Source organism: Dicentrarchus labrax, unplaced genomic scaffold (genome assembly GCF_905237075.1).
Source record: "Dicentrarchus labrax unplaced genomic scaffold, dlabrax2021, whole genome shotgun sequence".
Classification (NCBI taxonomy): domain Eukaryota; kingdom Metazoa; phylum Chordata; class Actinopteri; family Moronidae; genus Dicentrarchus; species Dicentrarchus labrax.
This window is the reverse complement of record NW_026136722.1, coordinates 15,249,727-15,264,392: the sequence shown is the minus strand read 5'-3', so window position 1 is coordinate 15,264,392 and position 14,666 is coordinate 15,249,727. Positions and strand designations below refer to the sequence as shown.

The following is a 14,666-nucleotide window of genomic DNA, read 5'->3' as shown; positions in this document are numbered from 1 at the left end:
AGGCCTATTGGACAGAAGTGTTACATGTTTCATGTTTTTAACTATCACGTTTTGTATTTTTGTAAGCAGACCATATGTTTTGTGTGTAAACTTTTCCAAGTGATAACTACAGCTGTGAAATAAATGTAATTTGTACAGTATTTTAGTACAGTGTACGTATAAAGTAGCAGAAAATGGAAATATTCAGGTACCTCAAAATTGTAACTTTAATTGTACAGTAGCCTGCCTGACAAGATATACTCTGTTACATTTCACTGCTGCTTTCATGAGGAAATAATTCAAATTTTAAAAAAACACAGCCATAGTTATGGTACTAGTAACTTTGCATATTGAGATTTTACATTCAAAACGTTATAACTTTACAACATATAATGCACTGGTACAGATTTAACTGCTCAATGGTATAAGCTGCCGTTCAAGTGAGCTCCACCAAGACCAGGAATAACAATAAAATGCTAAAATAATGTCCAACTGTGGTGTGTTCTGCAAGACAAATGTCACATTAGGGAGCTCTAAAGGGAAAGCCGGAGTTTACTTCTGATACTCTAAGCAGTCTACATTTAGCAAGTAAGACTTTTTAATTGAAGTCACATTTTGCAGGACTTTTACTGTGCATGTAATCTTATATAATATATCAATATATCAATATGCAATTGATCTTGGCCTCTTATATCATCCTTGTTCTACTCCCCACCCACCCCAGAACTTTGTTAAGTCACCAAACATGAATGTAATTATAAAGCATCAAATGAATGAATTCTATTGTATTATTTTAAGCCAAAATTATAATATAGTAGTGTTCAGACATATTTATGGCACAATTTTAGGAGGGATATGAATAAAAGCACTAAAATAATGCAGCTGAGTGCAGTTACAAAAAAAGAGGAAAAACACTCAAACCACAAAAAAGGTACAATTATAATCAACGCCAGGTTTTAAAAACCTCTTTAAATAAAGATTAGTGCAGTGGGGTAATATCAATTTTCCTAAAAGCCTCGACAGTGACATCGTTCTTCCACTCGCAAGTCCTGATTTGTCCGACGACCCGTCAATGCATCAGGAGCAGATGAGAACCAATAGCGTGCGACATCCTGCTGCTGGAAAAAAAAAAAAAAAACCGATCTGTGAAAAACCGAGACGAGAAGCGGAGCGGAGGCTAGAAACTCACCGGCACCGGGGTCAGCGCCTGCAACAAAAAGCCTCCCATAAAAGTGGATGAGAGAGCCAATATCAACCTCCAGCCACTGAGTGAACAGAGCCCCGTGTTATCAGCCAGTGTGTCGCAGACCAGAAGCGCAGATGGTGAGTGCTTTTTCTCGGCTGTGTGTTGTCTGCAGCCTCCCCTCCCTCCGCTGCTCTCCTCTTTTTTTTTTTTTTTTTTGTGAGATGAGGTGAGGTGATGATGTCCGTCCACTAAAACGGCTAAAGGTTTAAGCTAAACTGGAGCCGTTTTATTTATTTTTTTTAATTTTTTTTTTAACGTCAAACACAGCTTGAATGTATGAATGCGTTATTTAATCAAAGTATAAAGATTATTATTTTTTTTTATTTTTTTTTATTTTGAAAAAAGGGTTTTTCCAACGGCCGCCGTCGCGTGCCTGCTAGCAGTGCACCGCTTGTTTCAACGTCTATTAGTTAGCTAGCTCAACGGCTAATTATCAGCCCAACGGTTGTTTTTTTTAAAAACCCAACTGACTAATATCGGTACATTTAATACAAATTGTCCAAGTTAATCAATTTATTTTAACACATCATTGATTTAACTTCTCCCTATCAGCTGATTTTGTAAATTGATTTGTGTTTTTTTTTTTTTTTTTTTTTTTTATATGTGGTGTGGTCTTTTGTGTTTTTGTTTGGGCAGCAGTTTCCAACCATAGCAGATTAATGTGTGTGTGTGTGTGTGTGTGTGTGTGTGTGTGTGTTATTTTTGTTATTTCTTTTGTAAATCTATGTTGTAACTGGCCCTAATGTGGGCTCCAACCTGCCCAAGTGGTTACATAAAAGGTCTGTAGTTAAGCAAGCCTGTAGAGACAGTGAAGTAGTCTGTAATAGGGATTTACAAGTGATCTGACACCGTAGGCAACAAACAGCCAAAATTAGTCAAATAAGCATATAAATTAAAGTAGAAACTCAATTTTTAAGCTTGTGGAAGAACATTTAATGAGCAGTGCAGTGGTTATGGTGAAGGTAGGGTGTTTGTACCCTGTGATCATAACATATTCCCCTATTGATCTCATTCACAATGTTTATAGTCACATTATTATCCTGGTTTGGAGTCGTATCCTACTTTTTTTAAGTCTTATTTGGGTTATGATGTGTGCTTAAGAAACCTGGTGATTCATATCACCATGTACCTGATCGTCACTGTGCCCACATTTCTGATAATCTCTCTCAGCCACTTGTTTTTGTACAGAGTGATCAGAAACCGTAATCAGGTCTTTAAATGCCACAGTATGCTGGTTTCTTATCAAAGTGCTCCAATACCCAGGTTGTTTAAACCCATGATAAAGGCTTATCCAAATTTGGCCTCAGAGTGAGATATTTACATGTGCTAAAACACAACTAGGATACTCCAATAAAACAAACCATAAGTCATGGCTTAATGCTCTTTTAAATGGGGGCTATGTGGAATCTTCTCAACCTACAAATATCCACAGACCCCATTTTGGGAAACAGAAATGCAGCTTATGAACTCACCTACAGCTGCTGAGGTTGTTGAGTAATACCAAACGGATGAGTGACTGGATTAAACCTCTGCATAAATCAGCATTAGATAGAGGGAAAAAACTCTACACCTGGTGGAAGCAGACATGTATTTCACTCTCTATACAAATTTCTGTCCTGTGTTTGTGTTGTGGTGCAGTTTACAAACTGCTCTGTGGTCTGGTAAAACCACGTTTTATCCATCCACCGGACCACATTTACAACGGTCTGTCATTATAGCCCTGGCATATGGTGACGAGGCTTAAGTAAGTATATGGTCATTTTCATTTCCTGCCACCGTCGGTGAACTGTCTTACTGTAATTTCAGTCACAGTTGATGGCACGGATTGACACCCCGCTCTGCCGGCTGATTTACGTCAGTATTCTGGTGGATTTTGAGAGGCTGTTGTTGCAGTTTGTCTCGTCGTTCCAGAAAATGAACAAATGATGCGGATTTAGACAAACGCTTTTGTACAAAGCTGCAGTGAGGACTAATAACATTTTATTTTGTTTGACCATATGCTTCTCTGTCAAACAATTGCCATTAACGGCACAAAAACCTAATTTGGTGGGCATGTCAGAAGTGCCATATGTTTGTAGGGGGGGGGGTGTTTTCCTGCTGTCAGATGTGCAGAACAGTATTAAATGGGTCGCCAGCAGATCCAGACGAATGAACTGCAGCCCAAAACGATCAGAATAAATAGCTTTAACTAGCTGTACCTACTTTCTTTCCCATTCCCAATCATTTTCTTGCGTTTTAGGTTTGCCTTGAAAATTATAAATATATAATGAGGGTGCGTGTGTAAAGCCCCCCATTTCAGGCCTGGAAAAAGGTGTGGATGTTTCTCAATATGATTTTAATGCTGTTAAGGAATTGGAAGTTGAGGGCTAGTTTTGTCTTATGCTATACAAATCAAGCAAGCCAGATCACTTGTGTGAAAAAGAGGTCATCAGACAACATCGATGTCTAATAGCACCCTACGAACCCAATAAACTCTTGAACTGTTGAAGGCATGATTTTTTATTTTGCCTCTTTTTCTTGTTATATTTTCCTCTGGGAATATTAATCTGACTTTAGACTGGGAAACCTGTATTGAAGCTTTCTGGCTCAGACATTGAAGGCACATTCCTTTCACTTTGTTTAATTTGTTTTATTATGCTGACCTGGTTCACTGCGGTCACAAAATCAGATCTCAGACAGATAATTTGTAATAAAGGGTTCAGCTGCACTACCAATACAGCAACAAATCAGTCAGTAAGATGTCAACAGCCAATTATTGTCTTTTTATTGCTCTTGGTATTTAAGTTTATATTGTTTTTTGCCCTTTTTTTGTATAGTCCAGTCCACTTCTCACCCTTATCTGTCTGACCGCAGCTCTCTGCTTGTCTGTGTGAATATTCTCAGTATGAATGGTCTAAACAACAACACGTGCACATTTCTTTGAGTCTCTGGTTTGCTGCACTGGTGTAATGTAGGTTATCTGGTTTGAAAAGACTTCAGGGCAGGACTGTTCAGAAAGACTCTACGTTTAGACTTTCCCACAGTATCATCAGTCAAGAGTGGATGACTGAAGTCTGCAGAGCTCTGAGGGAATCTACTCCTAACTTAAACGGTCTACATTTAATCTTAGGAAATAACTACTTAAGATGCCTTATTGGGAGGGAAAGAGGCTAAAACTTTAATTCCCCTGTCCCATGGCCTTCGCTGTCCCAGTCAGCAATGTTTCACTCTGCAGTTGAAGGAGCCTTCAGTGTGTGATGGAAATTTTCTGGGATCACAGTGCTGATATTTGCATGGGAGATTTTTTTTCGAAGACGGGATGGGGCATGTCATTCTGAATTCCTGTCCCAGAGGAGAATTTGGTTGTGAAATGTTCCTCTCTTCAGTCTGTGATAACATCTGATCCTTTGTAGGCACTCAAGGCGGTTTCTTCTCCACCATCAGCGAGTTGCAGAAGGCAGCAGGCTATGTCAAGTCAACAGAGGCTCAACGCATTCCTTTACAGGCAATCACTGGTTTTTGTGGTTTCGTTCTTTGCAATTTTGAGAGGCAAACATAAACAGACCAGCTGCTGCAGCATACCAGCCACCGACCATTAGTTTTTATGAAGATCGCAGATTTAAACACAATGATATTTGATAATAAACAAGAAATCGTGTAATACATTTGTTCTTTAAGAGCAGATATTGTATTTGACCTTCTGACTTTATGGTTAGCATTTGATTTTATGAACTGAAGATAGACCAGGACCATGATTTAGCTTGTTGTTAAATGGATCTGTGACACAAATGAGCTGACTTGATTTGTTTTAATTGTGCCTTGAGGCAGCTTCTTCAAAGAAGTACACACAGAAGGCTTTTTAGCATTGTTAGACACACACTGCAGTGAGAACTGAAGGGCTTGTGAGCAAAGGTTGCTGACTACTTACTTGATTTTAAAGTAAAAAAAAAATCAGTTTCGCTTTCTCAGAAATGATTTGTGTGTGGCTAAATGTAAGTGTTGTGTTTCCTCTACTTGCCTGTGAAAGGCTGCAGTTCTCTGGAATCAACAAAACGGCAAAAAGACATCTGAAAGTCTGCATTTTTTTTTCATGATCTTTAAGTCAAATAGACCTGCAAAGATGAGTGGGTCAGCAAAAAAATGATGTGCAACTATTTAGATAATCGATTAATCCTTGAAGTAATTTCTCAAGCAGAAACATTCCCTTGTTTTTTCTCTTCTTTATCATTATAAATTGAATATCTTTGGGTTTCAGACTGTCAATGGGACCAAAAAGCAGGTGTTTAAAGTCTGATATTTTAATATCTGTAGTTGCAGCCCTCATTTTTTTTCCACCTTCTTCATGTTGAGCAGTTTTTAAGTGCTTGTCATACTGATGCAATACATTTAGATAAATCCATTAAAAGGTTTTATCTGGACCTTAACAGCCTCTCAAGACAGGAAGTGAAAAAACAAGTGTCAGCTGACTGAACAGGCATACAGACACTCTGCCCTGCGCTTTCAGTCACAGAAAAACTGCCCCGTCACTTTCAGCTAGCTCTAAAAGGGAAGAGAAGTAGTGGCTGACCAAACGCCCCAGCACGGCCCTCAGATATGATTACTCTGCAGACTGGTGTGGTGAACCTCCATCTGCACTCGTTTCATCCTCCAGCCACTCAAGTGTTAAAACCTCATGCTCAGCAAATACTTTCATACTTTTTCCATCACAAAAAAAAAAAGTTTATTAACTCCAGGCATGTAGTCCACATAACTTGTTTTGTCTCTTCATGTTCAGAGTTATTGATGGGGAAATTGCTGTCAAGAGAGCATATATATAGATCACCCTGCAGCAGCTGTATTAATTGTTGGATCAGCGCCATGGCTTGCAGGTCCAGAAAGCGCAATATATAGTGAGATGATATCTGCCAAAAATATTAGACTTTAAGGCTTGTGGTTTATGTAGCGTGTACTGGTCTGGAATATGTCGGTTATATTGAGTTTAAAGTCAAACGCCTTGACAGCTGATAGATGGGCTTATTAACAGTTTAGTTGCGTTTTGAAGGATGAGGTTCTTCACATTTGTTCTGTAGTTTTTACACTCTTAGGTCCCAAATGATTAAACAGTGATCATGTTTCTAAAAATAAGGGATGAGAAGGAGAGTGGGAGCCTTGTTTTGGATTAATGACATAAGACATTTGTTAACATAGCGCCTGCCTTCCCTTCTAGGGGCCTGTTGCAGTGAATCGTGCACCACAGTGCATTTTCAGTGATGATCGAGTGTGAAGCGGGGGGGGGGTTGTCTAATTGTGTTGCGTCCATCAGCCCTAAAAGAGGAAAAAGAGCAGATACTACTTCCCATTTTAACTCCTTATGAACATATTGACCTTTCACCCTTGTTATATTCTTTGGACTTGTTGTGAAGTGCTCTGAATGGCTGTGATATACGTCAGCAGATAGTTCTTATAAACACTGAGATTCAGGCAAGAGTGGTCGTACGACCTCCATTACAGTGAAGGAATCGCAGACATGCTTTCTAAACTAGATTCTCAAATGTTTTCCTGATTTTGAAAGAATAAGGACAATCTTTGGGGTTCATATAACTCTCCTGTCACATGGGTGGTCTGTGGCCTCGGGGGGAAAAGGCGGTGGGATTTGTCACAGTAATGGTTTCAATGTTTGTTTTTAGAGGATCCGCAACACGAAAGGGTAAACCCAAACTCGCCCTACAGCGTGTGTGGATGAAGATGCGCAGTTGGCCATTACTGATTACCGATTTAAAGGAATAGTTACACTTATTTGCATTTTGGTGAGAGATGAGTAATAAAATAATAATAAAAACTGGTACAGCGAACATGGCTCTGATCTGGCACTGTTCTACCAAAAGCTCCCGGTGGTTGCAACATGAAAACAGAAACACACACACACACACACACAGGCAGACAAGTGCAGGTGTAGTTTAAAAATGAAGCAAGGACTCGGTGTGTGAGGGATTGATGCCGTGAGGAAAGAATTGAACCTCTGTTGCAAGAAGATTTCACCACTTGTGTGAAAGTGGTCTTTGTTTGGTAAGATACAACTCTCCAGCTGGCTCGAGCTTCTCACACACTGCTATGTCAAATTGCTTCACAGATTAAACAGTGCTGGGCATAGCAGAGCTAATTAATTACACCACCACAAACCTTCTTTATGCATGTTTACATTGAACACCTTGTTCTGTGCTCATGAAAGCCCTTCAATTCCCCCCGCCCCTCCATGTATTTGGTTACCATTGTCTCTTTTATGAGCCAAAAGGACTATTGAGCTAATTTGTGAGTTATATACTTCTTTATATACAGAGATCATAATTATCTTGTAGTTTATTCACTCAGCATTCATACAGAACAAGTGGTGGTTAGCAGTCACTTATTGGGATGACAGTTAGTTAGGACTGCTGTCTCTTTTGGGACCCTGCAAGACAGAGGAAGCCAGATGTGTCATGACAACTTCCTGCCACATTCAAGCTGTTTTGTGGCAATTGAGAGTCATGTACATATAAGGCAAAAGACGAGATGGCACAAGTTAATCTTAAGTCTTCCAGGATGTCTGTGTATGTGTGTGTGTGTCTGTGTGTCTGTGTGTGTTTTGGAATGCCTCCATGCCCCCTAACATGGTAACTAATCGTGCTGTGTTGCTTTTACAAAAAAAAAAAGAAAAAAATTGGCAATTCTGGTGCCTTCATTCAGATCAGTTTTCCTTTTTTGGCTACATAAATTTCATGATTTTTGATACGCACAAATGAAGCCCTTATTGACCTCATCCTCCTGCTATTACAGCATCCCACTGAGGCAAACCTTTTACGAATGTACTCTGAGAACTTCACACGTTCAAAGTGGAAGTTTTAAACTGTGAACTAATTTTGAGAAAGATCAAAGTCATGTTCGCTGAGTAGTTCCTCTGCAGCAACAGGAAGTGGTCTTGCATGCAGCCTGCTAGATAAACTAGCATCGTGTGAGCCGTCTGCTTTTAACTGAGCTCAAGAGGAATCAGGGATGAAGAGGAGAAGGCAGACGGTTGGGATGTGATCGCATCTACAGGAAGCTGCATGGCTTCACTGTTAATGAGCCAATCATTTCACAAGCGTGACATCCGGTTCTCATATGTACAGACAACACCCTTGCTGTTCACTCCTAGTCAGTTTTTTCGCTGTGCATTAAGGTGAAAAGGTTCAAAAATAGTATGCAAATCACAATACAGAGGCAACATTCATGCTGTTTAGATTGCTTATCGCAGAGGGCCACACTATTCAAGCCAGATAAACAAACAAGTGATGTACAGATAAGGAACGACAACAAACAGTATTTGTCAAATCAGATATTTTGTACTGTGATAGCCATAGCTTTAATATCTCAGGTTGTACTAGGTTGGGAGCAACATACACACAGATTTGATGTGAGTAGAGGAAGACCGAGTTTACTACCCTTATTTTCTGTCTTCCCCCCCCAGCAAGTTCATGTAAATATACATACAATCTGTGACAACAAGTTACAAGGACTTGTTTTGTAAATGCAACACATTTTAATCATTGGCCAGTTAACCGGCTTTCGATCTCAACAGCAAGTCGCCGCTTTTTACGAGGAGCGTGGATGCACATACTTCTCGCTGTCAGTTCAGTCACTGTGGTGGACTCTTGAAGTGCTATTTTGCCTACAAAGCAGGAACTGTTGCAAGTCAAAGAGTAATAGACCAGCAAAAATGAAGATCAGCAGTTGCATCTGATGCCAGAGATCTCCTTCTCTTTGCAACTCTGAACCCCTCAGCCCCCACCGCCACCCCACCCAAGCTCCAGCCAAACGGCCTTACATAACAGGGTTTTAGCAAAGTCTGCAGTGGACTTTTCCCCTGCCTAAACAGAGGCCGCCCTTCTTCCCCCGCACAGTGGCTTTTCCATGGCAGTAGCTGTGTACATGCCTGAATGTCTTTCTGTTTATTATCCGCTTGAACTACCTGTTAGCCCTGCTTTTAAAGATGTGGTGGCCGTGCTTGTTGCTGCTGGAGACCGGCAGCAATACTCGAGAGGCCAGACACAGTCATTACTACTGTGAAACTTCCTCCTGCTTGAGTTTGTGCAAGCTTTCTTACTTCTTAACCTTCTGAACGCCTTGGGGGGGAAGTCTTTCAATTCCTCATGTCATCATGAGCCAAACTGTAATTACCTGCCTTAAAACATCCACACCCACAGTGCGTGAAGGCATTTTGTTGACCTGCGTTAAATGGCAGTCAGAGAATTAAAGAGTAAAGCTTACGTTTGTGCGTAATTGTAGGTTTGAGTGCAAGAAATGTTTCATTACAAGCGTGGATTACAAGTAAAATTGACGATAAAGACTGGCACAATAGGTGTCAGTCATGTGATATCGCTGAGAGATCCCCCACCATTTGTGAGAGATATCGTGTGGTATTGCCCTGTGACGTTTCTTAACTGGAAGGCAGGTTTCTGAGCTGTAGTGCTATGTTGAAGGCAGCCCCATGCTGAGTGTCCCACAGCTCAGCTCACATGACCAGACAGAAGGCACCTGATCCTCTCCCAGGGGTGCAAAGAGACAGATGGAGCAAATAGAAAGAGGGGGGAGAGAGCTCAGACTGACAATACTGACACTGGTAAAGGTAATAAGAGGACAGTGAAAAATACATGGGCGTTTTTTTTTTTCCCTTTTGTTGCTTGTGATCTAACAGGACTGACGTCTACTGTTGATTTCATCTAATATTTGTTGTTGCTCTTTAGAGTATAACAGGAGTCTTTACACAAGTTTGAATACATTTGTTTAAATGTTAAGTTTGTTTTTCTTTGCTTACACAGGACGCCAGGACCACTGAAGAGAAACCTGTCCAGCGATCAAAGGTAAATATGCATCATCTGTCTGTTCTTTCTCATACCTCATTCATGCGTGTTTTCTCTTGCTCCACTTTACGTACATCAGCCTTTGATCTCAGAGCAGAGCAAAGGAAGTCTTTCCCGCGTTTTGTGTGTCTTTTGTAAATGTCGGCTTTCATCTCGAGGCCTAGATCACCGTCTGCCTGTGCGTCTGGTAGTAACCCGGGTATTTTTATGTGCTCAGTCCTTCAGCTTTAAGGCCCAAAAGGAAGTGTGTGCAACATGTGAGAAGACGGTCTATCCAATGGAGAGATTGGTTGCCAACAACCTGGTCTTCCATTCAGCATGCTTCTGCTGCAAGCACTGCAACGCCAAACTCAGGTGACTATATATAGTTTACTGCCTTCCTATGTGTTTACTTGACTTTCTTCCTCTCCTGACTCCTTTTTTGGTTTATATATAACCGTTTTCATTTATCCTCTCTCTCCAGCCTCGGCTCCTTCGCCGCTCTTCAAGGTGAATTTTACTGTAAACCCCACTTTCAGCAGCTGTTCAAAAGCAAAGGCAACTACGACGAGGGCTTCGGACGCAAGCAGCACAAAGAGCTCTGGGCCTCCAAGGAGACAGATAATATAACAAAGTCGGCATAATAATGTCTGCCTGTGTCCCATCCCATCCCAGCCTCTTCCTTTTCCTCCTCCTAACACCTCCAATACATCACAATGAACACATGCCTCATATGCTGGGGTACTGTTAAGTCACCCACGCGCTCACTTGCTTTTTAAACGGCATCAGAACAGATACATGCACAAACAGCTAGGAAATGACTGGCCAGTCATAATTATACCACTTTAAAAATAAATTTCGGGGATATATTTTCCGTTCGACTTTATTGAAATCTGTATTTTCTTAATTTTATTTTCCAGTTTGGAATTGGTAGTTGATTGTGACCAAACGCCTTCTCTGATATGGGGAGTGTAACTATAATAATAATAATAATGATAATAATAAAATCACCTATATTTAGATTTCTTATTCTTTCTAATAATTTGCACCCTTTTCTTTTTTTGAATAAGTAAACCGTATGCTCAGGCAGACGTATCAGAGGGGTTACAGAGCATACACTCAGGTCAATTTTCACCCAACGATTTTCTTTCAAAATATTGCATAGTTTCACTCATTTCGACAAACCACAAATCAAAATAATAGTCCCTCAGTATTGTGACTTTGCTGTCAGTTTGTCAGGTTTCATATATTTGAGGAACAAACAGGGTACAGAGTACTGTAAAATAACCGCACACATCAGCAACAGCTCACCTCTCGTGTTTCAATTTTTTGTGTTTTTTTTTAGTCGCCTCATCCCCATGGTTTGTTCTTATTTTATTGACCACTTTGAGTCTTATCCTTGCATGTTGGGATGACTGGGTCTTAATAGCCTTATCTTATGACTGTATCGATCTTTTGTGTTTGTGAATGGTTTTGTTTGTTTCATAGTCGCATAGGAATTCACTTTTTAAAGTTTTTAGAAGCACTTGGGTTTGGATTTGATTGATGTCATGGCATTAAGTTGATCCTCTCTGAGCTTTTATGGTTGAAATTTTAATGGAATTCTCAGATTGTGTTTTGTATACTGTCTGTACATAGAGCTGTAGTTTGTGATTTAGTGAACATTCCCCACCATACTGTACTCTTCGTCTAGCACATATGATGGCACATGATCACCAGACAAGATGTTGAATAATCAACGGGGGAAACTGAGGCCTCGTTCGTGAACATCCCTCACTCCGTCGTAGGAAACACTTTTAAGAGGAGCTGTAAACATTTGGGGAAATTGATGACCACAATTACGTTTTCCGCGTCACAAACGAGGATGTTAATGAACAGAGCTTAAGCCTTGCAGGAAGTCGCATAATTTTCATTTCACGCTTGTCAATTGTTGGCGTCTTGTGGTGATTTTTTCCCCCCTGCTGTATTTGAGTGTGTTCATATAACTGGACAGTTTTTATGGGGACGTAGACGGATCCTATCCACAGTGTCTTGAACATCCATTGTTATTCATTCCCTCCCAATCCCATCCAGCAAGCGTGGACAGGTTTCCCTTTTTAGATAAATGCCTTCCTGTTCTCAAGTCCTGTCTTATTAGCTAAATACACCTTAGCACCTGGACCTATTTCTTAATACTGAATCTACAGTTGATGTCTGAGGGAGGGTTTGTCAAAGTATTGGTCCCCCTGATGTGCTCCTGCATGCCGCATGCTAAACCCAGTGCAGAGCACCCCCTGCTGGGGAAAGTGTGACAGTAGCGTCTAGTGTGAGAGGAAAGAAAAAATGACTTGCCCGTGAACTCAACGTAGCCTTTTATTCAAAGTTTTGGAATACGTTGCCTCGGTCTGCAGTGCAGCTGCTGCACTCCAGCCACTTTTTATCTTATTTAATTCCAACACTTAAGAGAAATGAACCCAGTTAGACAAGATTTCCACATCTATATTTCATTCTGCTCAAAGAATGATTTAAAAGCCATTCAAATATCTCATGTTAGAAAATGTCTGAATACCGCTGAGACCTGACTGACACTTGAATGACACAAAGTACTTTTTGTGACTGAAGGTTTACTGTGAATTTAAGCATGCTGTGCAGAATAGAAAGCTGAACTCAAACAGATGGATATTCGCTACTTCTTTTGAAAAGAGAAGCCTTAGAAATAAATAGCTGACCTTTTATTGTTTATTTCCGACAAGATCTTTGAGTACATAGATCTTTTACAAAGAAATCTCCTGATCATGCCTTTTCAAAAACCAACCTGCTTACTCTGAAGCCCCACTCTTTATCATAGGATTACTTCACTCAACCAGCAGCCATTGTTTTCCTATCTAACCACTTTTTATCCTCATGTAATGTTCAATAACTCTGGTTCTGCTGTGTGTGACAATGTATATTTTATAGTTTCCTTTTTTCCATTTTAAAACGGTCCTCTGGGTCCCTGAGAATGCTTTAAAATCAAGAACATTGTATCTAGAAATGCTGTCTTTGTCACTCTCCGTTAGCAGTTCGCCAAGGTACAACTGCAGAATCTGTGAATTGCAACTTCTAAGTGTAACAGAGCAGACAAGGTACACTTTACACTGGTGCCAAGTGGCTCAGGTGAATGATTGCAGTGTAACGTTTTAAATGTTTAACCTGTGAGTCATTTCATTTTTGTGCTAAACTTGATGTGGACTTCCTTTTCAATGCTGTTGTCATCGAGACATTTTAAATGTATGCATCTTTGAAAAAATGTATTCTGTATTACAGACTTGACCTGTGGATTGAGGTGGCCTTACAGCAAAAGAACGCTTGGACTGTGTATGCAGTCTCTCTCTCTCTCCTCTATTCTCCCTTCTCTCTATTGCTTAGTTGTGGTATAGAAGTGTAACATTTTAAAATGTAAGCGACCCCCTTTCTACACCAATATACACAATCATTTTGTGCATTTTCTTTCTTGTTTTTATTTTTATTTTTTACATGCTTTTTGGAGAAAAAATAAAATGCTGGTGTTGATTTAATTAAGTGATTTTGTTTGTGTGTTTATTGATGTTAAGATGGCTCAACCCTTGAATTCCTTCAATATTTTTGACTGAAAACTTCCATTTAAGGACTAACATGTTCAATTCTTGTATGGGTAAATTGCTATAAATGTATAAAATGTTCTGCAAAACTGAAAAAAAGATCACCAATATACTAAAAACATAAGCTTATTTTTATGATTCAGTATCAGATTTTTTTCTGCGCCGTATTCCCAAATAATCAAAGCATTAAGTAACATTTTCAATGTGTTATTGGAAGGATCTGAATACTTCCTCCACCACTGTTTACGGCTTCAATTCAGTGGCAAAAAGCTGCGTTTAGATGCTGCCGTAGAACAGCAACAGCTCACCTCTAGTGTCAAATATGGTTTCATGTATGTTAAATGCTGTATATACTGTAAATGAAGACAAGATATTTTGTATATTTATTTGTTTCATAGTCGCATAAGAAATCACTTTTTAAAGTTTTTAGAAAGCACTCGAGTTTGGATTTGATTTGATGTCGTGGCTTTAAGTTGATTAAGTTGCTGGTGCTGATTTAATTAAGGGATTTGTTGTGTGTGATTTATTTCCTCCTACCACTGTAGAATAGCAACAGCTCACCTCTAGTGTCTCAATTTTTGTGTTTTAGTTTTATTATTTGCCTCATCCCCATGGTTTGTTCTTGTTTTTATTTTAAGATAAGATGTTCCTTTATTGATCCCCCTATCAATATCAAATCAGACACAGCAGCACAGGGAAATATAGTGTAAAAGTACATTAAAGAAGCACAAAACAAGAATATTTTCTATGAAATATAATGGAAAATATATGCAATAAAATGGTGTGCAAAATATCTTAAGTGCAGTTTAAAGATGATGCAAAGCCTCGTAGGTTGAAAGTTAAACCAGTCTTAATCAGCAGAGGTTGGAAGTACTTATCCTTGCATGTTGGGATGACTGGGTCTTTATCTTATGACTCTATCGATCTTTTGTGCTGTGAATGATTTTATTTATTTCATAGTCACACAGGAAATCACTTTTTAAAGTTTTTAGAAGCACTTGAGTTTGGATTTGATTGATGTCTAACATT

The 14,666-nt window shown here is 39.6% G+C and overlaps 1 protein-coding gene across 1 annotated transcript; it reads left to right on the top strand.

Annotated features, from left to right (window-relative positions):
* Window positions 1-1,113: 1,113 nt before the first annotated feature.
* limd2 (LIM domain containing 2) lies at window positions 1,114-13,578 on the top strand. The gene is made up of 4 exons (XM_051389234.1): window positions 1,114-1,302; window positions 10,018-10,059; window positions 10,277-10,413; window positions 10,523-13,578. Exons 1-4 carry the CDS (start codon window positions 1,300-1,302, stop codon window positions 10,680-10,682), a joined length of 342 nt encoding a protein of 113 aa, XP_051245194.1. The 5' UTR covers window positions 1,114-1,299; the 3' UTR covers window positions 10,683-13,578.
* The last annotated feature ends 1,088 nt before the right edge of the window (window positions 13,579-14,666 follow it).